At 42.1% G+C, this 27,666-nt stretch overlaps 3 protein-coding genes across 3 annotated transcripts in view; 1 reads left to right on the plus strand and 2 right to left on the minus strand.

Moving 5' to 3' along the window:
* Positions 1-650: 650 nt before the first annotated feature.
* On the minus strand, positions 651-23,030 carry LOC124116951 (transcription elongation regulator 1-like). Its single transcript, XM_046478613.2, has 21 exons — positions 22,763-23,030; positions 20,948-21,263; positions 20,524-20,673; positions 19,942-20,101; positions 19,722-19,760; positions 19,384-19,520; positions 19,037-19,166; positions 13,443-13,561; positions 13,218-13,309; positions 11,359-11,498; positions 10,599-10,656; positions 10,038-10,212; positions 9,470-9,678; positions 8,768-8,918; positions 5,250-5,417; positions 4,362-4,565; positions 3,232-3,411; positions 2,444-2,527; positions 2,094-2,194; positions 1,458-1,518; positions 651-880 (listed from the first exon to the last, which is right to left on the minus strand). The coding sequence occupies exons 1-21, from the start codon at positions 22,996-22,998 to the stop codon at positions 740-742; spliced, it is 3,051 nt and encodes a 1,016-aa protein (XP_046334569.2). The 5' UTR covers positions 22,999-23,030; the 3' UTR covers positions 651-739.
* LOC125378241 lies at positions 14,316-18,308 on the minus strand. Its single transcript, XM_048393512.1, has 2 exons — positions 17,410-18,308; positions 14,316-16,581 (listed from the first exon to the last, which is right to left on the minus strand). Exons 1-2 carry the CDS (start codon positions 17,806-17,808, stop codon positions 14,329-14,331), a joined length of 2,652 nt encoding a protein of 883 aa, XP_048249469.1. The 5' UTR covers positions 17,809-18,308; the 3' UTR covers positions 14,316-14,328.
* A 2,594-nt stretch (positions 23,031-25,624) lies between the features above and the next one.
* Positions 25,625-27,666, plus strand: part of LOC124116958 (phosphatidylinositol 4-kinase type 2-beta-like) — a 47,628-nt gene continuing 45,586 nt past the window's right edge. The window contains exon 1 of the mRNA XM_048393514.1: positions 25,625-26,096. Coding sequence (XP_048249471.1) covers positions 25,764-26,096 — 333 coding nt within the window. The 5' untranslated portion in view covers positions 25,625-25,763. The remainder of the gene's footprint in view (positions 26,097-27,666) is intronic.

The raw sequence follows: 27,666 nt of genomic DNA on the forward strand, positions 1-27,666 counted from the left end.
TGTTATTGTCTTCAGGTTTTCGTCGACGTCATTGTTTCGACTCATCTGAACTGAGTGCAACTGACCTCAGTCATCATCCGTCCGTCTGATTCATTAAAGCAGACAGCCTGGCCCTCATAAACTTCTTACCATTTCTCTTTTCTTCAACTTTTCCGAAATTAATACCTCCCGCCATCTTTGTGTGCCTTCACATAGGTCAGATAAAATATATATGTAACGAAATGGACCAAAATTCATCACTCTGCAGTCAGTCCATGTTGGGGAAGTTGGCAAGAATGAGTGGTGATTACAAACCAGAATGCCAACTGTTGTGCCTTTGACCTCAATCACAAGGGGCAGAGCAGGTAATTGTTTTGTCTTTATACGTTAAAGACGGACACTCCAGCTACATGACACTAGCCTGGACCATACAAACCAAGGATTAATATTTTGAGCAACGTCCCACGCCTTCAGAAAATGATGGCACTCAATCAACCAGTCCTACTAGCCGATCCCTTTAGTACGACAAAGGTAGGTTGTTCTAATCCCAGTAGGATTGTGGGTTTGTGGGATTCACTCACTCACACAATTTGCTTTCCTTTCTGAAAATATTCTTTTGTTCTGCATTTTCATCTGCGAACAATGACTGGTTCACAGAACAAAAACTGCTGTCAATGTTAAAATTGTTTATTGAGTGAGCGCGAGATGACAACAATGGAGACAGGGACATAGCATATATACAGTGTTAAAACCAGTAGAACTATTTGGTACTGCGTCGTGAGGGCTCCGATGCTGTGGGCGGGGGAGGGGGGCCCTTCCGGTCTAAGTCGTCGATGTACTGCATTAGGATCTTCCTTCGTTCATCCTCCACACACTCCAAGACTAGGTAGCGCTTGTCATTCTGACAACGGAAATTATGCAAATCATCTTCACAGAAGTTAGATTACAAAATGCAAATTGTTTACAGTGAAACCTAATTCCAGTTTACGGGAATAATTAAGATTTCATGTGAAATAATGGTGAGTTGCGAAAGAAAATTCTAGATTCTTTTGTCACCCACACATTAAGCTTGTTGGTTGTTGTTGCTGTTTAACGCCACAGTCAGCTATATTTCAGCTATCACAGAGTCCTGTAAATCGTTGATTCTGGACCAGACAAACCGGTTCATAAGAGTTACGTCCCATGATGAAACAATATCAACCATCGCACCTAACCTGACCTCTAATAACAAGCAATGGAGAGCTGGGGGCCAAGTTACCAGGGTGTTTACCACTGACAAAGTTGACAAAATTTATGGACAACAACTTCTTTAATACTGTAAAGGTGACATTTTGGTATAGACGAAACGTTGCCTTTACAGTATCAAAGAAGTTGTTATCCATAAATGTGTCTACTTTGTCATCTGTCAACTTCTCAGTAATGCCTATCAAACATACGTGTCTACCACTGCGTGTATTGTCATCGACAAGAGCACTTACTTGCAGTATTTTTTCGATGTCCTTCAGATGATGATCAGTATCTTCCAGCATCTTCTTGGACCTGAACAGCACAAGACACAAATCAATATGTGTACTGACCGTGTACCCCAGGTAGGTACTTGTCAAGTGGGGTATGGGAAGGGTCAGTTAGTTCATGTGTAACACTACTCTGAACAGCACAAGACACAAATCAATATGTGTACTGACCGTGTACCCCAGGTAGGTACTTGTCAAGTGGGGTATGGGAAGGGTCAGTGAGTTCATGTGTAACACTACTCTGAACAGCACAAGACACAAATCAATATGTGTACTGACCGTGTACCCCAGGTAGGTACTTGTCAAGTGGGGTATGGGAAGGGTCAGTGAGTTCATGTGTAACACAACTCTGAACAGTGTTTCTGATACACCAAGGAGAATAGCGTAAATCTGCTGGCACAGTGAAGTACAGCTCCTCAAACTATGGAACCGCAGGACAGAAGAGGCATGGAAAGGGAGGAATAGAGGGGCATTGAGAGAACACTAATTATATCCATTGTGTATATGAAACAAAACATTGTTTTTAAGATATCTGACACTTTCAAAGCAGTCCATGTTTGCGCTTGGTTTCAGATGTGCTATGCACAAGCTGACACTTACCGGTATGTAATGAGTTTTGTTTCTTTCAGAAGTTCACGGAAGTCTCCCTTAGCCTGTACAAACTTCTCGTGCATATATTCATTGAATTCCTTTTCTCTTTTCTGAAACACAGAAATAACATCAAATAAAGATTGTTCTCTATTGAGAATCTGGTTTGACCATAAAGGCTTGACATTGAACCTGTACTTTGGAAGAACACTTTTATACTTGTTTTAACCAAGTACTGGAAATACTAGCAAGTTACGAGGCATTGGTGTTACATTAATAAACCCTTGTTTAAAGATTAATAAACTCTGTTTTATCTGGCCTAATCACTGAATGGTCCTGTGACATAACTGCCTGGTACCCACCCTATCACTAGAGGAGAACTTGCTGTAGCGGGGGTCCTCCTTGATCATTTTCTTGGTCTCCTTCCAGTGAGACGTCAGTGAGATCTGGGACACAGGAACACATGAGAGACAACAATGCACACTACATATCAACATCGGTATGTTCATGAGAATTAACTCATGTTACATAGACTCTGTACTCATTTCCACCTACATAAATACTTCTTCCCACTATCACTACCACATCAGCTTGTATCCAGTGAGTGAGTGAGTGAGTTGAACACTGTCCCAGCACTGACAGCTGATAGGAAAGTGACACAGACCTACCACATTGGAGTGGGAATGAGTTGGGTTTAACGCTGCTTTGAACAGTATCACAGTGATATCACGGCGTGTCAGCTTTATGTGGGAGGAAAGTTTTAAGTGATGCAGGTCTCAGACATTTACCACTTTGATGAAATCCATGGGAATGATGCTGACAAACCAAGAAACATAATTGGGCAAACCGGGATTTGAAACCACAATCATAGATTTCTGGCATGCCAAGGGATGCAACTCTGCACAGCGAACTGCCGTGCCTTAGATGACTGTCCCCGCCGTGTCCCCCCGCCCCCCACCAAGACATGGTCATCAGAACCAATCTGGCACTCAAACCCATGACCTCATAATAGATTGTCAAGATATAAACAAAACCCGAAAGTTTTCATGTCCTTCCTTCCCAGATTAGTTTTCAATCGCTCCCTGCCACCTACAACCCTGACTGTTGTAAACAAGGACCACAGTTGTACCGCTCCCACTTGTCGCCATACCTCGACTGTCTCCTCCAGTAGTTTATGGAACATTTCCTTGTTTCTCTTGGTCAGGTTCTCGATGTGTTCCTCGAACAGCTTCTCCTTCTCGTCCCGGTCCAGCTGATCAGCCTGGTCCCAGCGGTGGTCCCTCCGCAGCTGCTTGCGTGTGTCTCGCCAACTTGCCTCGGAGTTCCGTACCTCAAGTGCAGAGAATGGTGAGCGAGTAAACATAGCTGTACAACAATTGCCTGCAATCTGCCTCTGACAACCCATTATCTGATACAACTGAGCATCCCAGCCAGGCCACATTAGAGAGTTGGGCTTCAGTCACTGAAACTCGGCATAAACCAAAACTAAGTGAGCAACAAATGGCTGCCCTTTCGCCTATGGCCAGCAGAAATAGATGAGTAAGGTCTCTAAATGCCAGTCATTATCATGAGCAACATCCCATGTCTGGGTACAACGACCAAATCCAATCAACCAAGTCACCGAGTCACAACGCCTCTTACAAGCAATACACCTCTGGGAGTAAGTCAGTGAGTTGGGATTAACGCTGCTTTTAATACTGGAACAGTATTCCGGTTATATCATGGCATGTCAGCTTATTGTGGGTGGAAAGTCCAAAGTGATGCAGGTCTCAGACGTTTACCACTTCGGTGAAACCCATGAGCACGGGTATGGTGCTGACAAACCTAGAAACATAATTGGGGCGAACCGGGATTCAAACCCACAATCATAGGTTTCTGGCGTGCCAAAGGAACGCATTTCTGCACGGCGAATCGCGGTGCCTTAGATGACTGCCCCCTACGCCTCTGGGAACAAAATATTTATTATGGCATAGCTTTGTTATAGAAGGGCCAAAGTTTGCTTCTTCTGTCTACCCCTGTAAGGCCCCTTGTAAAACTGCTCAACTGGAATAAGAACTATTCCAACTCCACTGTTGGAAAATGACACTACTCCTACAGTCCTTGCCAAACAGCCTAATAGTTAAGGTGTAATAAGGACTAGCAGAAACTTGTTAGTTTCTATTGCTGATTACTACCATTTGGTTTTGCAGCAAGTGCCAAGACCTGATGTGTCCTACTTTTAATCCATCATCCCACAGACAATACTCTTCTAAACAACCCTCATTTAATGGCAGCACTCACCAGATCGGCAAGCAGGGCCTTGAAATGCTGAATAGACTCATCCTTCTTGTGTTGTTCCCGCTCCTTGTCACGCTCTCGGAGAGAGTTGGACAGTGTCCTTTGTACCTCCTTCTCTCGCTCACGCAGACTGTTCTCGATCCTCTCCTGCTTCTCCTTCTCCTTGCGATCTTTCTCTCTCTCTTTCTTCTCCTCAGAGTCGGAGTCCTGTCAGCACAATGGCAACAGAACATTAGCAGAATGGCAACAGAACATTAACAGAATGGCAACGGAACATTTACAGAATGGCAACGGAACATTTACAGAATGGCAACGGAACATTTACAGAATGGCAACGGAACATTAACAGAATGGCAACGGAACATTTACAGAATGGCAACGGAACATTTACAGAATGGCAACAGAACATTAACAGAATGGCAACATTTACAGAATGGCTACATAACATTAACAGAATGGCAACATTTACAGAATGGCTACATAACATTAACAGAATGGCAACATTAACAGAATGGCAACAGAATAGCAACATTAACAGAATGGCCACGGAACATTTACAGAATGGCAACAGAACATTTACAGAATGGTAACGGAACATTAGCAGAAAGGCAATGGAGCATTAACAGAATGGCAATGGAACATTATTGATTGATTGATTGATTGATTGATTGATTGATTGATTGATTGATTAACGCCGCACTCAGCTATATTCCAGCTATATGACGGCGGTCTGTAAATAATCAAGTCTGGACCTGACAAACCAAGAAACACACAGAATTCAAACATAAAATCATAGGTTCCAGGCCCCCTAACTCAGCACAGTGAATTACTGTGCGTTAGAAGACTGTGTCACACATATTTGTAAGGCTATTTCTAAGACAAGGTACTTACAGTGTCTAGATTCCGAACATAGTCCTTGAACCAGTCCTCTCGCCTGGAGCTGCTGTCTACTGCTTCGTAACGAGAATCTGAATTGATTTTCTTTTTCACTTCACTCCAGCGAGAGTGCCGATCCAGTCCTGACGTCTCCTTCAGCAGACTGATGAAGTCGGCCTTCAGCTGAAATATCCAAAACACAAAGTTCACATATCTGGCCCGAACATCGTGAGGCATTACAACAAGCCCTGAAACAGAACAATTAGCCTGGAAACTGTTCAATTCCTGATCGTAAGTGGAGCACTCATTGGAACAAAGGTTTAGCAGGAATAAAAGGAGTTTTTCATCATTGAACAAAACAGTTAATCGTTACAGAGTTGCAATAGAATATTATACTGTACAATTTATTGCATTAAACTGAACTTTCTTGCAAGATTATCATTGCAAAAGATGATGTGATGGCATTTATCTATCCCTATACCAATGTATTGTACAAAATCTACCCTCACATTTGCTGTAGAATAAACTTATATTTCTAGCCACATCTTATAAAATCAGGGACAAATTTACTCAAATCTTGTTTTATTGTTATTCTGTCATGAAATGTGAGAGTGAATTTATTTGAAGACATATCTGGACGACCTTCTTCAAAATGTGATCCTACCAAACTGAGGAGCAGTGAACCTCAAGGATTTCACTTCTCCCATGTTGCTGATGAGGTGGACAATTTGGACGTTTTCACAATCGCCCAAATATCTCAATCTGACAATTCATTCAAAAGAATAGTAACATCCTTATTTAAAGCATTCCATTCCTAAGCTGATGACATCTTTACTGATTAAAATCCTAAACAAAATAACTGATACCCTCTTTCAGGCTTAGAAATTAACAATAAATAACCCAAAATATATCTCATGTTTTAATGAAAATGAGTGTCAGTAAATTTGATTAATGAGAAACAAAACGGTGAAATCTTTGAGCCTGAAAATGGGTTTGCATTTTCAATTATTCAATCATTAAATCTAATTACAGAATCAGATATCTGATAAGTCTTTATAGATTTCCATCCATAGTCAATTAACTCCATGTGGTAAAAGTCCAATAACTTCATTATCTCTTTCATGTGTCAACCATCAAACATTCATTTACAGTACCGGTATATTCAGATTATCTGACCATAAACAGGCACATTGGTCTCACACACAAGACACAGTATCGCGAATCTGTGACTAATAAATCGGATGAAAAAAGGTTCTAAATTTCACTGTCAGAATTGACAGGCGCTCATATGTAATCCCACGACGATGGATAAGCCAAACACAAAAGAATTCCAAAAGATTTTAAATGTCCACTGTAAGCAAAACTTGCTTGATGGTAGAATGAACTTCCATATGTATCAAACGGCTTTGACACTTGAAGACACAATGAAGCAGGACTTTACATTTGACAGAAACTGCATTTACAGATTCATTCAGTTGTCTCATCATTGTGGCGAGCGAGACTTGAACTACAAAAACATTATTTTAAGCATGTTAAGAGGGACGTTTATCCCGAAAGAAGACATCAAAATCATTTTTTCTTTTACCCATTAGCATCCAGTAGAAAATGTTAATCATGCACATTAATCGAGATATTCATTTATTGTGTCATCGGATCTTTGAAATATTATGATGTGAAAATCCTCGATCACTGTCACATACGATGAGACAACTGCATGATCATCTCGTGAACTGCGTTGACAATGATTTCCATAATTGTTCGTTAACAGAGAAGAGAAACAATATACCAGGCTTTGTGCCTCTCACATACTCAGAGTTTTTTGCACCGCTATTGCAAGGTGGGAAATCCCATAATGCATTGCAACTGAGAGAGACAGGAAGTTGTACATCGACAATTTCAACCCCGGGATCTATTCGACTGTGCTGCTCTCTTCTTTAGGTTGGGACATAAATCGACAATTAATAATAGGTAAACAAATACATTCTCTCTTCAAACAGAATGAATTACAGCAATTACAAATTATTTTCTCTCTATCATTTTTTCTTTACTTTTAAGATTAATATTTTCTAATATAAGATATATAATTAATTCTGAAATTAAAATCAACAGAAGTTACTCGATGTTTATTTGAACTGATTAAAATCAATCTTAAAATCAAAAGGCTAGAATGAAATACTTAAATTAATATGAAATCATTCTAACAAATTCAAATAGTTAAAAAATAATAGATCATGAATATCTGATACTGTCATGGCAGCCATTTGCATTGAAGAATGCAGGCTAGTGAATAATACTATGAAGACTAGACACTGCTGACAATAAATATGTGTAACTGTCTCTGAAGATATGACACACAATTTGCATAATACATCATCAACACATGATAATATGTCATTCAAAGCCTCTACAATTGGCTTTTATATGAACATAACACATTTACACCTGGAAAAAAACAGGATTATCAAACTCCTATTTTTCAGTTCCTATCAACATTTTCATATGACATATTTACAATTGTGTTCAAATTGAGCTTCCTATGTAATAGCTGCATGTAATATTAACCTTCATTTTATAACAATATGCTTTAACATTAAGTTCGCAATAGTGAACATAAAAAAACTTATTTCTGTAAGATATCTAAAATAATCAGTACATTCTGTCAAATGTAGAGCAATTTATTAAATAGAAAGCTCAAATAAATCTTCTGAAAGAAAGCATTAGAAGTGAACGTAGTGATTTGTCTTCATGAAATCACAATTAGTCACATTAAATACATGAATAATCAAATATCACAAGTTCCTTTTGCTGTCTGATACATATATATCACATTCATATGTATTTTCTTACTGCTTGAAGCACAGGATTTATCAACATAGGATCTATATCTTATTTGTACTTACAATGCTGAAAAACAATCCTTTCCAAATTATCAATATGGTCAAACACTAATTTATTTTCTGCCATCATCACAATTTTCGGCTCAGCAAGAGAACTTGACAAGACATTAAAAACAGCATTTCAATTATTTCAAAGGGAAAATTGTTAGAGAGTGGGGTTTAATGCCACTTTTAGCAGTATTTCAGTCATATCACAGCATAGCAGCCTAACGTGGGAGGAAAGCCCAAAGTGATGCAGGTACTGCCATTATCACTTTGATGGAACTCTCCATCATGGATATAGTGTTGACAGGCCAAGGATCACAATCACAATGAACTCGGTATTCAATGCACAGCCCAATGGATACTGACAGCTAACAGTTCAGTGAAGCAAGCTGGAGCCTTCAGCACTGGACCCTCCTCAACAGAGGACAAATAAACTAAGACCAGAAAAACAGGGAAAATATTAATTCCCTAAGATATCTCAAGTAATAATCAATATGTCACACAGTAACTGCCTATCCAGCAATGTAAAACATGAAGCATACAGCAGAGCTCAAAGCAACAAAGCCTGTATGAATTTTGCTGACTTGTCAAGTCTCTTGTCAAGCTGAGTTATCTCCCTTAGCCCCTGGAAGAATTGCGAGAAATGTGTACCTTTTCCTTCTGGTTGGATTTTTCTTCCTTCTCCTTACGACGGAGATCGGAGACATAGTCGTTGAAGATAGATTCTCGTTCTCGCATTTTGTCAATGCCCTTGAATCTATCATCTTTACCATACCGAGAGGCGAAGTCACTGAAGGATGACCTGAAACAAACACACAAATAAAGGAGTGACAAGAGAAGCTGTTCACATCTACTTGTCCATCAGCACCTTGAGGATGTCATGACAACCATGGGCACTGCTAGGACTGGCCTTCAAGCATTTCAATCACTTGGTTTACAGCTTAGCAGACCAAATATTTCACAAACAGGAATAAAAAAATTTTGGGGACAGTTCATTTAATATACCCTTTGGCTTGTCATTCCAAAAATCTCTTTCTCAATTCTGCTTTATTTCACCCAAATGTCAATGTTTTTTAGAAATCTCTTCGTCACTAATGTCTTAATTTTTGTCAGATAACCAACCCAGCAGTTTAGGAAGATAAATTTGTAAGCCAAGTGATTAATGTGAGAAGCCAAAGTAGCCGTTGTGGACATGTCATATCCATGTCAGTTGTCTCTTACAACAAGGTACACGGGACCATTGTATTTCATTTAACATTTGGTTTTAGTAGCCCCACGTCAGGTCCTCAAATACTGTTTCACAAAGGTATCATATCACTGTCTGCATCTGTTCAGAAATTCAGAACTACTGACTTTCCATGCAGCTTTGCTTCCTCCAACAGCTGCCGGAAAGAATCCTTCTTCTCCCGGAGTTTCCTGTGCTTCTCCCGCCTCTCCTCCTCGGCCCGCTCCTTGACGTACTGCTCGAACACCTGCTTCCTCTCCTTGGACGTCAGCAGCAGGTAGCGCGGGTCGAACACGATCTTGTGAAGCTCCTTCTCCCATGTCGAGAACGCTGATACCTGGTGGGAGGGGACAGGTTCTCAGTTTAGAAGAGGTATCAACATTCAAGCAGCCAAGGATATAATATCAAATACAATTATTTATTCAAATTCCTGGCAGTTTAGAGCAAACTGTTACTTTTTCACTGACAGGATTGTCATCGTCATGAGCATTATTCAAATGTACAAATGTGGGAAATCAAAGCGGGGTCTCTGGCTTGAGGAGCTACCACATCACCCCCAACAGTGTGTGAGTTTGCTTCACTATTGCAGTGAAATCCCACGTGTCAGCTTGATGTCGAAGGCTTTAGGACAACAGAACAGCGTGCTGTACACAAGACTGCAGCAGCGCCACTACATGACCACAACAGTCCTAGTACCTCCTTCTCTGCCAGCATGTCACGGAACTGCTTCATCCGGATCTCCAGGGGGACGATGGCTCTCTGCCTGGCTGCCTGCACCTCCGCCTCGATGGCCGCCTCCTTCCCAGCGTCGATCTTCTTGGGGAACGCTGTCTCCTTCTTGTCCTCCTCCTTGCTCTCGTCCTTGTCCATCCTGCCACAGACAGAACACATGCCCTTCACAACCTATTCCATATCCAGGATGACATCAAGTTTGACATTTCTTTGTTTTAGATACTTCAATATGTCCTGATCTTTCATCACTCAGGTAAATGATGCATGATCAGTTAATGGATTGTTATTCTTGTTAATGACCAGTTAAACTTGATGCAGAGACGGATGAGCATCTAACATTGATTTTTCTTAGTTTTTCTTTACATTTTCTTTCGCAATTTTGTCACAATTAATGCTACGGCAAACACACAAAAAATAGAAATCCTGATACACATGCCACGATCATTGGAACATGTTATAAACCACATGTAGTTACAGCTCAATCATCACAATCTGCAGAGTGGACAAAGACCAGATAAGACATACTTCTTTTTCTTGGATGCTGGTTCCTCATCGTCTTCTTTCTCCTCCTTCTTCTTCTCGGCTGAACACAATGTCAAACGGATCAGTGAGTTTGTGAAGCAAGAAAAAGAATACTTCAAGAATTTACCATATTAAAAAACAGACATTCATCACAGTAATTAATCTAGTGTTAGCAAGCAATGAGTACGATTTTACACCCATTTTCAATTAATTTTGACCCAACACTGGGAGTGAGTGAGCAACAGTTCTAATATTCTGCAGTCAACAACATTTCAGATATATCATGGAAGTAAGTAATGTTGGCCATGATGTCAACAACATTTCAGATATATCATGGAAGTAAGTAATGTTGGCCATGATGTGCTTGGATGATACAGACAGCCAGGTTGTGGCAGTCAGACTCCCGTGTAAGTCAGCTCTCACGCCAAGCAAGGCGAGCTGGGGACCTACGCCAAGGCCGACATCACACAACAGAGAGTGTCCACGATGACAGACAGATCACAACAGCATGTAAGAAACCTAGAGAAACCATGAGTAATGATGACGTACTAGCTGAAGGACGACTTGTCATTCACTGTTAATGTATCAGAGTCACGATCATCTTAGAACAATGTTAAGATCTGAGACTTGTTCTTTCTATTTTGTTCCCCATCCATAGTCTTATCATAATCATAGAAAGCCATTGTGAACATTCAATCTCACTTAATTTAGTTCTCACCCCAAGCATAAGGGTGTTATATTAAACACACAAAACTGGGTTTACCTGGTTTCGTGTCTGGGGGACCGGCAATCATCTTGTCCACATCCGGCCTGTTGAGGAGCTCCTCGGGTTTCTCCCACAGAGACTGCCTCTGACTGGGGTTGTAGAAGAAACACCGCCCATCTCCTGTCCACACAACACACCTACAAACAAAATGGTAAAATGCACCAACTGTAAATATTGCACACCAACATTACGACCTGCATTAAGTATGAGAGAAAAGTTTCTTGCAGAGCTACAGATACCACCCAAAAATATTCAAAACACAATTACTTTCAATCATCTTGCGTACATAAACATGTGCGTTAAAGGAAAAACTCAATTGTATAAAAACATCGATGGTTGCATATGATTATGTCGGAGTAACGAGTATGTCGGATAAACGAAATTTAGTAGTATCAACGTTCGTGATCGAAAATCGGACAACTACACGATAGATAAGGATTCAAACACGTAATAAAAAATATAAAACATATATTCATATTGTTATGTTACATTGTTGGCGGAATATGTTTTCTGAACATGCTCTAAAGTTTAACACAAAACAACTGTTATGGACTGTATGACCGATGCAAAATACTTTAAAAAGCATAGTCTGGAATGGAAGTCGCAACTTTGAAACTGGTACCCAAAGCTTAAGAAAGCTGCTTTCTAAGTGGCTAACGTCGACTTCCTGTTGGTCATTTCATTGGTAGGTCATAGTTCGCGAAAGGTTGTTCTGACATGACCACCTGTAATGGGATGTCCTCGGCGATAGCGAGAACTTGTATCTGATCTTAATAAGATTGAGGTAATCTAAGCATGTGAATTATCCTGTTTTCTTTATTTAAAGCATTAATTGTTTATTGTTAAACAAGTTTATCTCTGCAGCCGTTGTAATATGCAGCTACCAGCCGATTCGTCTCGCATCAAAACACGGGCTGTGTACTCGCAGGCAGATGACCACAGAGTACGCTGATCACTGTGTCGGATTAATGAGACTGATTAATGAGTAATTTCCAGCAATTCGTTGCAAATAAGGTGTGTCAGAGTCGGAGTGCGAGACTGTCGGATTAACGGGTCTAAATAGCACTGATTTAATCGGTTCCCATAATTAGTGTCGGATAAAGCTGATTGTCGGATTAACGAGTGTCGGATTAACGAGACTTGACTGTACATCTAAAACATGATTTCATTTTTTTTTAATCTTAAAATGTTCACTAATTTTGGGAAAAACCCAATAAAGTGATGAATGGATGAGTGAAATAATATTGGTTACCCAATGAAAAATTGTTATTACCCAATAAAAATAGAAATCCTAGAGTAAAAACTCAATTGCTCAAAAATTTATCTGGAGCTCTGTTCTTGTGCAAATTTGTTAACATTTGAATAATGTGAATACGTTTGCCCATGGAATGTTAACATTAGCGATAGCAGAGCTTGAGAGTATGTCTCTGTGAGAGTTGTGATAAGAGAAAACTACAGACTGTACCAGAAAACACAACACAAACTGACATACAGTGCCTCTGTGCCTCCACAACAGTGTGGAGTGATCAATGTACAGTCATAACCTCAATCTGATGCAACCCTTCCTCCCTGGTATGACCCAAATACAATTGCTATGACAGCCCGTCAAGATCCGAGTTTGAATTGGTCTACAGCAACCCATGCTTATCGTAAGAGGCTTTGGGACCAGGTGGTCAAAGTGGCTGACTTGGTAGATGCATGTCATTGTAGGCCAATTGTGTAAATTGATGCTCCTGGTGTCAGTCATTGGATTGTCTGGACCAGACTCGATTATTTACAGACTGTCGTCATATAGCTAGAATATTGCTGACAGCAGCGTTAAACAACAAGCAAACAAGTTACTATGATGGACTTACCATGGCGTGCCAGGGACGGGTGTACTGGACACTGGTCGAGCTTTCTCTGCTGCCTTTTGTTCCTCCGTCTTCTCGTCTTCCACTGGCTTCTCCTGGGGGAACAAACATGCATGTTAGCAGCAACACACCACAGACGATATAAGTAAACCGCATGGGTCATGATCATGGGAGTCTTAGGCAAGTAGATTCTTGGATATCTAGATAACAATTAATAACCAAAACTACCTCCTCCTTTTCTTCTTCTTTTACTTCAGTCTCCATGGCAACCTCCTCTCCATTTGTGGCTCCATTTACATGAACAGGTGGCTCTGTCTTCACAGGTGCTGGTATCTGATTGACTGAAGCTGAAACAGACAGATCCAGCATAGTTTGATCTGAATCATAACTTCTAGTTAAATGCACAGGGGACATCACAGTTTAACATGGAAGACTCTTGTTGCAGCGTTTTCTATCAAATTCTACAGCCTCAACATAATGCTGTCTCTCCCAATGACAAATGATGTACAATAAGTGGCAACATTGGGGGACAGTTACGTTCACAGCGACCATAATCCTTATAACCACAAGATGCCCAGACTTCCAGGGTTTGGACTGCCATGGATACAACTGTCATGATCCTGTATACAGGGAGGACAGGGGCAGCATATCCTTGGCCTCCCCCAACCTTCCCATTCAGCCAGTGTCTGGTGCTTCTGTCTACCTTCCCATTCTGCCAATGTCTGGTGTTTCTCCCTACCTTCCCAATCAGCCAGTATCTACTGTTTCTCCCTACCTTCCCATTCTGCCAGTGTCTGCTGTTTCTCCCTACCTTCCCATTCTGCCAGTGTCTGGTGTTTCTCCCTACCTTCCCAGTCACCCAGTATCTACTGTTTCTCCCTACCTTCCAATTCTGCCAATGTCTGGTGTTTCTCCCTACCTTCCCAGTCACAAAGTATCTACTGTTTCTCCCTACCTTCCCAGTCACCCAGTGCCTGGTGTTTCTCCATACCTTCCCATTCAGCCAGTGTCTGGTGCTTCTGCCTACCTTCCCAATCAGCCAGTGTCTGGTGCTTCTGCCTACCTTCCCAATCAGCCAGTGTCTGGTGCTTCTGTCTACCTTCCCATTCAGCCATTATCTACTGTTTCTCCCTACCTTCCCAGTCACAAAGTATCTACTGTTTCTCCCTACCTTCCCAATCAGCCAGTATCTACTGTTTCTCCCTACCTTCCCAATCAACCAGTATCTACTGTTTCTCCCTACCTTCCCATTCTGCCAGTGTCTGGTGTTTCTCTCTACCTTCGCATTCAGCCAGTGTCTGGTGTTTCTCCCTACCTTCCCAATCAGCCAGTATCTACTGTTTCTCCCTACATTCCCATTCTGCAAGTGTCTGCTGTTTCTCCCAACCTTCCCAATCAGCCAGTATCTACTGTTTCTCCCTATCTTCGCATTCAGCCAGTGTCTGGTGTTTCTCTCTACCTTCCCATTCTGCCAGTGTCTGGTGTTTCTCCCTACCTTCCCAATCAGCCAGTATCTACTGTTTCTCTCTACCTTCCCATTCTGCCAGTGTCTGGTGTTTCTCCCTACCTTCCCAATCAGCCAGTATCTACTGTTTCTCCCTACCTTCCCAGGCACCCAGTGTCTGGTGTTTCTCCCTACCTTCACATTCAGCCAGTGTCTGGTGTTTCTCTCTACCTTCCCATTCTGCCAGTGTCTGGTGTTTCTCCCTACCTTCCCAATCAGCCAGTATCTACTGTTTCTCCCTACCTTCCGTTTCTGCCAGTGTCTGGTGTTTCTCCCTACCTTCCCATTCTGCCAGTGTCTGGTGTTTCTCCCTACCTTCCCATTCTGCCAGTGTCTGGTGTTTCTCCCTACCTTCCCAGGCACCCAGTGTCTGGTGTTTCTCTCTACCTTCACATTCAGCCAGTGTCTGGTGTTTCTCTCTACCTTCCCATTCTGCCAGTGTCTGGTGTTTCTCTCTACCTTCCCATTCTGCCAGTGTCTGGTGTTTCTCCCAACCTTCCCAATCAGCCAGTATCTACTGTTTCTCCCTACCTTCCGTTTCTGCCAGTGTCTTGTGTTTCTCCCTACCTTCCCATTCTGCCAGTGTCTAGTGTTTCTCCCTACCTTCCCAGGCACCCAGTGTCTGGTGTTTCTCTCTACCTTCACATTCAGCCAGTGTCTGGTGTTTCTCCCTACCTTCCCAGGCACCCAGTGTCTGGTGTTTCTCTCTACCTTCACATTCAGCCAGTGTCTGGTGTTTCTCCCTACCTTCCCAGGCACCCAGTGTCTGGTGTTTCTCTCTACCTTCACATTCAGCCAGTGTCTGGTGTTTCTCTCTACCTTCCCAATCAGCCAGTATCTACTGTTTCTCCCTACCTTCCGTTTCTGCCAGTGTCTGGTGTTTCTCCCTACCTTCCCATTCTGCCAGTGTCTGGTGTTTCTCCCTACCTTCCGTTTCTGCCAGTGTCTGGTGTTTCTCCCTACCTTCCGTTTCTGCCAGTGTCTGGTGTTTCTCTCTACCTTCACATTCAGCCAGTGTCTGGTGTTTCTCCCTACCTTCCCAATCAGCCAGTATCTACTGTTTCTCCCTACCTTCCCATTCTGCCAGTGTCTGGTGTTTCTCTCTACCTTCCCATTCTGCCAGTGTCTGGTGTTTCTCCCTACCTTCCCAATCAGCCAGTAATTACTGTTTCTCTCTACCTTCACATTCAGCCAGTGTCTGGTGCTTCTCCCTACCTTCCCATTCAGCCAGTGTCTGGTGTTTCTCCCTACCTTCCCAGGCACCCAGTGTCTGGTGTTTCTCTCTACCTTCACATTCTGCCAGTGTATGGTGTTTCTCTCTACCTTCCCATTCTGCCAGTGTCTGGTGTTTCTCTCTACCTTCGCATTCAGCCAGTGTCTGGTGTTTCTCCCTACCTTCCCAGGCACCCAGTGTCTGGTGTTTCTCTCTACCTTCACATTCAGCCAGTGTCTGGTGTTTCTCTCTACCTTCCCAATCAGCCAATATCTACTGTTTCTCCCTACCTTCCCAATCAGCCAGTATCTACTGTTTCTCCCTACCTTCCCAATCAGCCAGTATCTACTGTTTCTCCCTACCTTCCCAATCAGCCAGTATCTACTGTTTCTCCCTACCTTCCCATTCTGCCAGTGTCTGGTGTTTCTCCCTACCTTCCCAGTCACCCAGTGTCTGGTGTTTCTCTCTACCTTCACATTCAGCCAGTGTCTGGTGCTTCTCCCTACCTTCACATTCAGCCAGTGTCTGGTGTTTCTCCCTACCTTCCCAATCAGCCAGTATCTACTGTTTCTCCCTACCTTCGCATTCTGCCAGTGTCTGGTGTTTCTCCCTACCTTCCCAGTCACCCAGTATCTACTGTTTCTCCCTACCTTCCCAATCAGCCAGTAATTACTGTTTCTCTCTACCTTCACATTCTGCCAGTGTCTGGTGCTTCTCCCTACCTTCCCATTCAGCCAGTGTCTGGTGCTTCTCCCTACCTTCCCATTCAGCCAGTGTCTGGTGTTTCTCCCTACCTTCCCAGGCACCCAGTGTCTGGTGTTTCTCTCTACCTTCCCATTCTGCCAGTGTCTGGTGTTTCTCTCTACCTTCCCATTCTGCCAGTGTCTGGTGTTTCTCTCTACCTTCGCATTCAGCCAGTGTCTGGTGTTTCTCCCTACCTTCCCAGGCACCCAGTGTCTGGTGTTTCTCTCTACCTTCACATTCAGCCAGTGTCTGGTGTTTCTCTCTACCTTCCCAATCAGCCAATATCTACTGTTTCTCCCTACCTTCCCAATCAGCCAGTATCTACTGTTTCTCCCTACCTTCCCAATCAGCCAGTATCTACTGTTTCTCCCTACCTTCCCAATCAGCCAGTATCTACTGTTTCTCCCTACCTTCCCATTCTGCCAGTGTCTGGTGTTTCTCCCTACCTTCCCAGTCACCCAGTGTCTGGTGTTTCTCTCTACCTTCACATTCAGCCAGTGTCTGGTGCTTCTCCCTACCTTCACATTCAGCCAGTGTCTGGTGTTTCTCCCTACCTTCCCAATCAGCCAGTATCTACTGTTTCTCCCTACCTTCGCATTCTGCCAGTGTCTGGTGTTTCTCCCTACCTTCCCAGTCACCCAGTATCTACTGTTTCTCCCTACCTTCCCAATCAGCCAGTATCTACTGTTTCTCCCTACCTTCTCATTCAGCCAGTGTCTGGTGTTTCTCCCTACCTTCCCATTCTGCCAGTGTCTGGTGTTTCTCCCTACCTTCCCAGGCACCCAGTGTCTGGTGTTTCTCTCTACCTTCACATTCAGCCAGTGTCTGGTGTTTCTCCCTACCTTCCCAGGCACCCAGTGTCTGGTGTTTCTCTCTACCTTCACATTCAGCCAGTGTCTGGTGTTTCTCCCTACCTTCCCAATCAGCCAGTGTCTACTGTTTCTCCCTACCTTCCGTTTCTGCCAGTGTCTGGTGTTTCTCCCTACCTTCACATTCTGCCAGTGTCTGGTGTTTCTCCCTACCTTCCCAATCAGCCAGTATCTACTGTTTCTCCCTACCTTCTCATTCAGCCAGTGTCTGGTGTTTCTCCCTACCTTCACATTCAGCCAGTGTCTGGTGTTTCTCTCTACCATCGCATTCAGCCAGTGTATGGTGTTTCTCTCTACCTTCCCATTCAGCCAGTGTCTGGTGCTTCTCCCTACCTTCCCATTCAGCCAGTGTCTACTGTTTCTCTCTACCTTCGCATTCAGCCAGTGTTTGGTGTTTCTCTCTACCTTCACATTCAGCCAGTGTCTGGTGTTTCTCCCTACCTTCGCATTCAGCCAGTGTCTGGTGTTTCTCTCTACCTTCACATTCAGCCAGTGTCTGGTGTTTGGTGTTTCTCCCTACCTTCCCAATCAGCCAGTATCTACTGTTTCTCCCTACCTTCCCATTCAGCCAGTGTCTACTGTTTCTCCCTACCTTCCCATTCAGCCAGTGTCTACTGTTTCTTCCTACCTTCCCATTCAGCCAGTGTCTGGTGTTTCTCCCTACCTTCCCATTCAGCCAGTGTCTGGTGTTTCTCCCTACCTTCCCAGTCACCCAGTGACTGGTGTTTCTCCCTACCTTCCCATTCAGCCACTATCTACTGTTTCTCCCTACCTTCCCATTCAGCCAGTGTCGGAGGTTTCTCCCTACCTTCCCATTCAGCCACTATCTACTGTTTCTCCCTACCTTCCCATTCAGCCAGTGTCTGGTGTTTCTCCCTACCTTCCCATTCTGCCAGTGTCGGAGGTTTCTCCCTACCTTCCCATTCAGCCAGTGTCGGAGGTTTCTCCCTACCTTCCCATTCAGCCAGTGTCTACTGTTTCTCCCTACCTTCCCATTCAGCCAGTGTCTGGTGTTTCTCCCTACCTTCCCATTCAGCCACTATCTACTGTTTCTCCCTACCTTCCCATTCAGCCAGTGTCGGAGGTTTCTCCCTACCTTCCCATTCAGCCAGTGTCGGAGGTTTCTCCCTACCTTCCCATTCAGCCAGTGTCTACTGTTTCTCCCTACCTTCCCATTCAGCCAGTGTCTACTGTTTCTCCCTACCTTCCCATTCAGCCACTATCTACTGTTTCTCCCTACCTTCCCATTCAGCCAGTGTCGGAGGTTTCTCCCTACCTTCCCATTCAGCCAGTGTCTGGTGTTTCTCCCTACCTTCCCATTCAGCCACTATCTACTGTTTCTCCCTACCTTCCCATTCAGCCAGTGTCGGAGGTTTCTCTCTACCTTCCCATTCAGCCAGTGTCGGAGGTTTCTCCCTACCTTCCCATTCAGCCAGTGTCTGGTGTTTCTCCCTACCTTCCCATTCAGCCACTATCTACTGTTTCTCCCTACCTTCCCATTCAGCCAGTGTCGGAGGTTTCTCCCACGTTGACTCCATAGTCCGGGAGTTGTAGTAGTAGCTCCTCCCATCAGCATTCTTGTGTTCCGACCACTCTGCCACCTCTGGGGGCTTTGGGGGCAGCTGGAGGCAAAACACAATAAGACAACATGTACATCTACAGATACAGTGACAACTTGCATCCTTAGTTCTAGACAAGCAGGAATCAATATTACACATGAAATTCATAATTCAAATAAAGAATGAACTATATAGCAATAAGTTTAACTCAATTAAGATGTGAATATATTGTGGAGTTTCTGGATGGATGTTGACTCTCTTTGGGGACCTGCTGACTCACCTGTGTCTGTGGGGGTTTCTGTACGGAGACTGCTGATTCCTGGGGTTGACTCTCTATGGGGACCTGCCCCATCATGGGCTGCTGCTGCTGGGGTACCGGCTGCTGGTTGAAGGCTGGTGGCATCATCCCAGGGTAGCCTGATAAAAGGTAGTATGAAGGGTGAGACTGTCAGACATTCACAACTCCAGCAGCAGTCTATTTACGAACTGTAATATAGCTTTGGTAATTGGTAATATTAATATTGTGAAACATGATACTCAATGTCAATACACACTGACTGAAAAAGATTAATATCAAAGAATGCCATGCCTATAGATATGACAATGTTGAAACAGTACCTTGAGTAGGTGACTGGTCGGCTTGGTTAGTCGCTTGAGCTGAAATTCAAAGAAGGAAAATCAAAAAATTGACAAATCCCCACGATCACTACATCAGCATAGCACAGCTCAAAAAGATCAAACTGATTTTTCTCTTATCACCACATTCATATTTATTTTAAGGTTAAGTTATTGTCCTTGCTGAATACAAAGATAAAGTTGTGGAATGTGGAGCTGTTACCCTGAGCTACTGCAGCCTGAGCAGCTGTTGTGGGCCCAGATGATGTTGTCGCCCCGCCCTGTGCTGCAGCCATCGCCTCCACCTCCGACTGAGTTATAATCTTCACATTCTCTGGCTTAGTCCAAGCGGATTCCCTTGTCCTTGCATTGTAGTAGTACATCTGCAAAAAAACAAGCTTCAGAATTACTAAAAAATCAAATCTTGAATTGCTATATAAGAAATGAGGTATGACAAAGTAGAATTGGCAGACTCAAGAAATGAGAAGACAATTTATCTGAAGTGTTAATGTGACATTTCAGTGCTCACATTTGGACTTTCAGGCGAAAAGTGTGTCAAGGGCACTCAAGGCTGATTCAAAATGTTTATACAAATCTTAAGACAAAGTTGGAACAAGGAGTGAGTAGCATCTTGCCCATTTGACAGCAATATATCCCAGCATGGATTGGGTGATTGGGCTTGACAGACATTACAAAAATAAGCAATCACACCTGGACCTATACCGTTGCCAGAAAACGATTAAACCATTAATTTATGCCAACATGCCTCTTTGGTCAGGGACTTATATTAATTTCCTACACACACCTTGCCCTCAGCTGTCTTTGTTTCCACCCACAGCTCTGCGTCATTCTGTGCGGACTGCTGGGGAGGTCCATAACCTGGAGGGGGCACAGAGAAGTTCGGAGGTGGCATCCCCGGGGGAGGCATGTTTGTTGGGGGCATCATGGGAGGTCTCTTGAAAAAGTAAAACAGATAATTTCATTCTAATGCAATATACCATTCAGCTTTACACAATTTAAAATTCCGCTTTATTGTCAAGCTTAATAAACATGACAAAAAACAATTTATTGACATCACAAAACTTATTCACATATTCTACGAAACTTGCTTGTTATCAAACCACATATCTATCGCTACTAACTACATGTTATCTATAACATAACATGAAGTATTAGTCTCTGATCATGCTGATGGTAATTATCTGACAACATCTGATTCTTTAACTTACCATGCCTGGTGGAGGCATCCCTGGTGGTGGTGGCATACCCTGATGGGGGCCTGGGGGTCCCATGCCCGGGGGTGGTCCCATCCCAGGTGGGGGAGGACCCATTCCTGGAGGGGGAGGTCCCATGCCAGGCCCACCTGGGCCAAAGTTGGGATCAAACGGTGGTCTGCCAAAGGGAGGTGGTCCTCGAGGTGGAGGTCCACGCATTCCAGGGGGAGGTGGACCTCTCATGCCAGGTGGTGGTCCACGCATGCCTGGGGGTGGTGGCCCTCGGAAACGTGGGCCAGGCGGTCCTGGAGGTCTGCCAAATGGGCCTCCCCTAGAGATAAAATGTGATGATCAGGTTATAACAGATGCCTAAGATGCTTATCTCAAAATTGATATGATACAATCTGTTAATCAAATTAATTAAAAGTAGCTTATTATTGTTTTAACCATGAACTACTGAAAATATCCACAATCATATTGTGCAAGTAGAAAGATGACTGTAATTTCAGTTCACATGCATGCTTGTAAGTCCTTTCCGTGACTGATGATTGCAGTTCAGATATGAAAGCAGATTTAAGGTATACAATGGTATAGCTTGTAAAGTCATCCAAATTTTTCAGGTTTGAGATTTGTCATAAAGTGACTCTCTCAAACTGTGTCATAGACCGTGGTGGCTTGCCAACAACCTGTGGCGATTCTGGGTTAGAATAAGTCCCCAGCAAGATATGCTGCTTGTAAGAGGTGACCAAATAGATCAGAGTATTCAGGCTTGGTGACACGAGTGATTGTGTGTCATCGTAACCCGATGGTGTGGATCATTGTTCATAATATCAATCACTGGATTGTGTGGTTCCAACTAGGGATAGTACCTGACCCTACCCATGTACACCCATTGGGTGAAAAGAGTCTGATTGGGAATTGTTTTAATGAGCCCATCCAAAAAAAATACTTATATACAGATATCAAATGATCTGAGTATGCATACAGAAGGTCACTGAAGCCATATCTTTGTTCAAACACATAAAAGTAGGAAAGGAACGCGAACATTAACAACTTGTAGCGTAACCATCAGAGTTGTTTTGTACTTGCCGTTAAACAATCTTGTGACTAACCACGTATCTGGGGAGTCCTTTGAGTACCCGAGTTGTACTTAGGACCCGGTTGCCCAAGTTAATTGTCCTAGCCCTTGTCCAGACATGATTATTTGCAGGCCACCATCATAGACCTGAGCAAGGCATTAAACAACCAACATGTACATAGCTTGCTAACGTACATGCTTGTTTAGCACTGCACCCAGCATTTTTCCAGCTATATCATGTATATGGTGGTGGTTTGTAAATAACCAAGTCTGGACCAGACACTCCAGTAATTAACATAAGAATAGATCGCAATTGGGATATAGTGACATGCATCAACCAAGTCAGCAAGTCTGAACATCTGATCCTGTTGTCACTTTTAACAACATGAACCAGCTTGGGTTGCTGAAGACCAAATCTTGCTAACGAGAAACATAAGTTGTATAGGACCGGTATCATAGCAGGATGCCTGTTGACAGTAGAGTATGGGTATCACATGTCATATAGGAATTACAACCTAGCTAACACTTAGTAACAGTAGAATAACCATTTGTCTTTAATGTTGTGGTATTTCTACTTTTACTGTTGAACGCTGCAGCATGCAAATGTAGGTCATCATTCCTCAAGATAGAAAATAATACAGGTTGCAATGAACATTGCCCCCGTGCGTTAGAGTTTCTGAGTGTAGTTTTGAGCCTCACTAAAGTAGTTAATGCACTATTTTTAAGATGCATATATAATAAAACCAAATTACCAGTCGGGTCGGAAGCGTGGTCCACGGGGCCCCATGAAGCCACCTCTTCCCCGAGGGGGCCCTGGGAATCTGTTTTTGGGATGGAAGTCTGGAGGGTAATCGGGTGGATAGTCAGAAGGATAGTCTTGCGAATATCCTGACTCGTTATATTCCCCAGAACCTTCCATTTGCTCCATTGGAGCTTCTGTAGAAGCCTCCGGGGCTGGTTGCGTTGGCTGACCATTGTCGTCCGCCATTTTGATATGATGGGGGCACGCTGAAGTCGGTTGCATGTAAAACGTATCAAGATTTAGCACCGGAAGCAGATTTGTTTTTATATCAACAAGCACAATTCATTTTTTAAAATATTTCGTATTAAAAGAAAGACTGATACAAATGCGTAGGCTTCGTGCAAGCTAGTTTATCCTCGCGAAGGATTTCAAGATACAAATAATATCACGTTGCGATGAAGGGGATTTGAGAGATATTGAAACATATTTCTGTTTGCCTGGCATTCTAGAAGTTGGTGAGTAAGTAAGAAAACATACAATTTTTTGGGATAACAACTTCTGGTTTATTGCATATAGCTGGAGTAACAACCAAGTGACGCAAGGTATATATGACATGTTGTGATAAGCAGCAGATTAACATACAGTTAATTGTATGAACCAAATGTACAGTAAGAATAACAAATAGCACACGGGTAATGAAGCCAGATGTACAGTAAAGTTAGGATTAAAAGAATTAAAGAGTTGTGACAACGTGATTGGATACTAATTAAAACAGTCTAATGCTTGATGTAAAACATATTTCGTTTTCATAGCAATATAAGAAGTTTAAGGGCTGATGTTTTTTTCTGGGCGAAAAATTCATTGAAAGTAAGTTATAAGTTTGTAAAGATTTTTACATATTTATAAGCTATATGTCATATGACAAGTTGTACTTGTATACCGTTCTAGTATATATATATATGAGGTCAATTCGTGAGAATTTACAATATTCTAGTGTGTGTGTTTTTAAAGATAAAAAATAGTATAAATATTTATGAATTAAAAAAAAATCTAAATTATTATGAAATTTGAACCAAAAATCAGTCGACAAAAATTGGGAATTAATTAAAAATTAATTTCGTCCAACAATCCGGATTTTGTACATTCAACAGCGGGCACCTGCAAATAAACCGTATTTTCGTTTGACTCTTGCAGAAGCGGATTCATTCAGAAGTTGACAGCAGTGATTAATCGTAAATAACATATGTAAATACTTTCAAATGTTACAATTGTACAGAAATTACAATTGAACAAGTACGAAACTGTAACAGGAAGCTAGCACGTGACATCCGGTTTGTCACGAGGTGGCTTTTTATCCGGACTGAATAACCAGACGGTGTGTGGATTTTCGTGAAAAACATTCTTTTCTACGAACACATCCGTTGTCAAGAAAAAAAGATACGCTTCCATAAAATAGCTGCGCTGAAATTTAAACGTAGCAGTGTCTGATGTTTAGTGGAGATAAATTTGACTCGCCCGAACAACAATTTACTTTGACTTTTGAATATAATTCTCGTCTGCTGGAGTTTTATATAAATTAACGATCGTGAAACGAAATGAACACTTTATTATATCTACTATTTCATTCATAACTGATTTCCCCGTAAATTACAATTCTAAATGTCTAAATGTAGCATGATTAAGGGAAACCGATATACACAGTCCGATATAATTATAGTATCAATTGAAGTTCGTCAATTGATGCATATCTAAAGTCATAAAAACTGCTGCCGGCAAGACGACTGAGAGTTGGAGTGTTGTTTCTCTTTTTATTGATTCAGAACTATGACATGTCAGAAAGCTTTGTTGGGGGCGTTAATAATTAAACGAATCTTAACTGGAAACAAATGACCTTGGTTTGTTTGAAATATGAAAACAAATATAGTTATAATTACTCAGCGACGTTTGTGGAACTAGTAACTTTTTCACATCATTTGAGGCTCAGTATAGTGTAGATCAGGGTAGGATATCCTTCTCCCATGCTTGACGAAATGAGGATATAGATAGGCTTACAATGTCCTCGACGGCTTTGATCGTTGCTCGTGCTATAAACCACTGGTCTGAGACTGGAATGTATACCGCAATGATAGCTGAAAATGTCCAGCCTGAAATTACATTCACACACTGTACATTGTGTATTTAACCGCAAAAACAACAACAACAAACAAACATGTTTGCTGGACATTGTTGAGCGAGTTATTTGTGAGCGAGATTTTCGTTAACAAAAGCAGTGAATATTACGATTTCTCGACGTAAACCGTCTAATCTGATGTGTTACTGAAGTCTTAAACTCACTTGAGAAGTGTTACTCACAAACACCGATGACCGTTTATAACACATTTCCCCAAATGCATGTTTGAATTATCACATATGTATTGTGCAATCCACTGTCTGCGGAAGAGCCCTTTACTGACAACTTACGCAACTAGCTGCTTGTCGTATGCCACAGGTCATGCCAATAATGCTGTATTGTTCAACCGATATAAAACTTCTTCCAAATATGCACACTCAGGTGGAAGGTATGTCTTCATCCATTGCTATAATGGACTAATACAAAGGTTTGTTTCCTTCATGACGGAATCCTGTTCCTGGGACAATGAAGTGATCTGGAGACGTACTGGTCCGTGTATCGTACAGTACATTGATTAATGTTTACATATACTGCATTCAGATTCTTAGATTTATGTTAAACAACATATGCTGGTTAAGTCAAAATAGGAACACTCATTAGACACGACTGTAACGGTAAAGTATCACATACCGCTTTAAAGAAGTGTTTCGTTTTTGTTTACTACTCGTTCCACATTTTCTGTGCAACACTCCAACACTACCGGTCCGGAATTGTCCGGATCTTAAGAAATCCTAATGGTCACGGAATGAATTGTAAGATGTGTATGCGTATTATTATTGTTGATTGTTGACACGGCAGTTGTCGTGTATTTGTGAAATTCCCCACCAACGTGTTTGTTAATATGAGTCTAAGTGTACACGCTGACTCATCATCAGAGGAGGAGATATCAGCGCTTCATCCAGAAGTTACTTTCGCCCCAAGAGAAAATAACTTTCACGAGTACAATAATCATGGACCTAGGTCTCCGACTAGGGGGACGGGCACCAAGGAGAGCTCCCCCTTACTTGGACCCAAATCGGAGCATCATGACATAGGAATGTGGAATAATTTTCCTGATGATCCTAATTTTCAAGAGACAATACGTGTAGCAGAGGACTCGATCGAACATGGGATGCTGCCACAGAGAATATATCAGGGGTCCAGTGGCAGTTATTTTGTGAAGAATAAGGAAGGGGTTTGTATTTTTGTTGTCATCTCTTTTGGTCATTTTTCAAAATCGACATTGCCGTTATGGCGTATGCTGATGTCATGTTGTTTTGAGGGGCACTGGACAATGTTCCAGAGTGAACTTAAACACCCCCTCTGATGATTCATCTTTGGCTGATCTTGACAACAGTTTCTTAACAAAAACGTTTACAGTGTTTTGAGTGCCAGTCTTTCCACATGTTCCATGATTTATGATTCATGGGATTGGTGTATAATTAGGAAATCATGTGGGAAGGACTTCTGTATCTAATTATGCTGTACGTGTAAAGAGGTCTGTTTCTCATGCAGTGATATACCAAGCACTTGTGGGAGTGATAATGAAGTTGCCTGCAATATATGGCACACCTGGATGTAGTTAACTACAGATGTTTGAAGTTATTGACAAATTCCAATTCTTAATAGTATTATTATGAACCAACCAAAACAAATCGCAGTTTACAACAAAAAGTCAGTTTTCATTTCACTTATTAAAAAGTGTGTCGTAACCATGGTAACAATCAACATTTTTAACTGAACAATTAGATTGCTTTCCATAAAATAATTTAATGTGACTACAATCTCAATAGTTTAATGATGGTAATTTAGAGGGATTACTCTCGGGGACATTATTACGTTCACTATCACAATAGTATTGCAATAGTTTAAAGGCTGTTGCAATACAATTGCAGTGGTACAGTTTTGTACAGTTTCTACGATAATATTATGATAGTTTGATGAGTACATTTCCAATGTTTTCTGAAGATTCCTTGCATTAATTGACATGAGAAAGAGGAACACGTCTTTGAATCAGCAGAATGCTTGAGAAGTTGCTCAGGAGTAAAGGGAAGTACCTCTGTTTATTGACTAATATAAAATTTATGAATGTTTTTTGACTGGATATGAACAATAATCCAAAAGCAAGGTGTATTTGATAGATTGCCATTGGGTCATGGACAATTGCAGTGGATTGATCAATCTTTACACCCCTATTTCTTTTTCTTTCGTTTATTTAACATTGAGCATGATGAGTGACAAAATCTGACAATGTTCACTGACAACATAAGAGGGTGGGGATTCTGGGTTAGAATTGTCCTGAGCAGCCTATGATAGTCATAAGAGGCAACTTAATGGGTCTGGTGGTCAGGTTCAGTGACTTGGTTGATTGCTTATCATCGTACTCTGATGACCTGGATCATTGCTCATCATATCAATCATTGCTTCATCTGGTCCAGGCTTGAATATTGCTGATTGCAGCATTAAATAACAGACAATCAAAAACATTCAACAGGGTAACAGGAGATAACCTAAATTATGATAGGTATCACAATAGATTGTTTATTGATTGAAGTGTATCATAATACACTAATTGCATGATATGTTTCATTTTGATACAACAGCTGCAGTAACTATGGTGACCACAGATACCACCTTGTTGAGTCATGAGTGTGTAATGATGTAGGTGAGTGAGGTGACATTGGGTTTAATGTTGTGTCCCAAGATGGTTGCACTTATATAGCAACGTGCATGCACATGTGTGTGTGGCTACTTGTACAAGTCAG

This window comes from Haliotis rufescens, unplaced genomic scaffold (assembly GCF_023055435.1).
Source record: "Haliotis rufescens isolate VD_foot unplaced genomic scaffold, xgHalRufe1.0.p SCAF_12, whole genome shotgun sequence".
Taxonomy (NCBI): domain Eukaryota; kingdom Metazoa; phylum Mollusca; class Gastropoda; order Lepetellida; family Haliotidae; genus Haliotis; species Haliotis rufescens.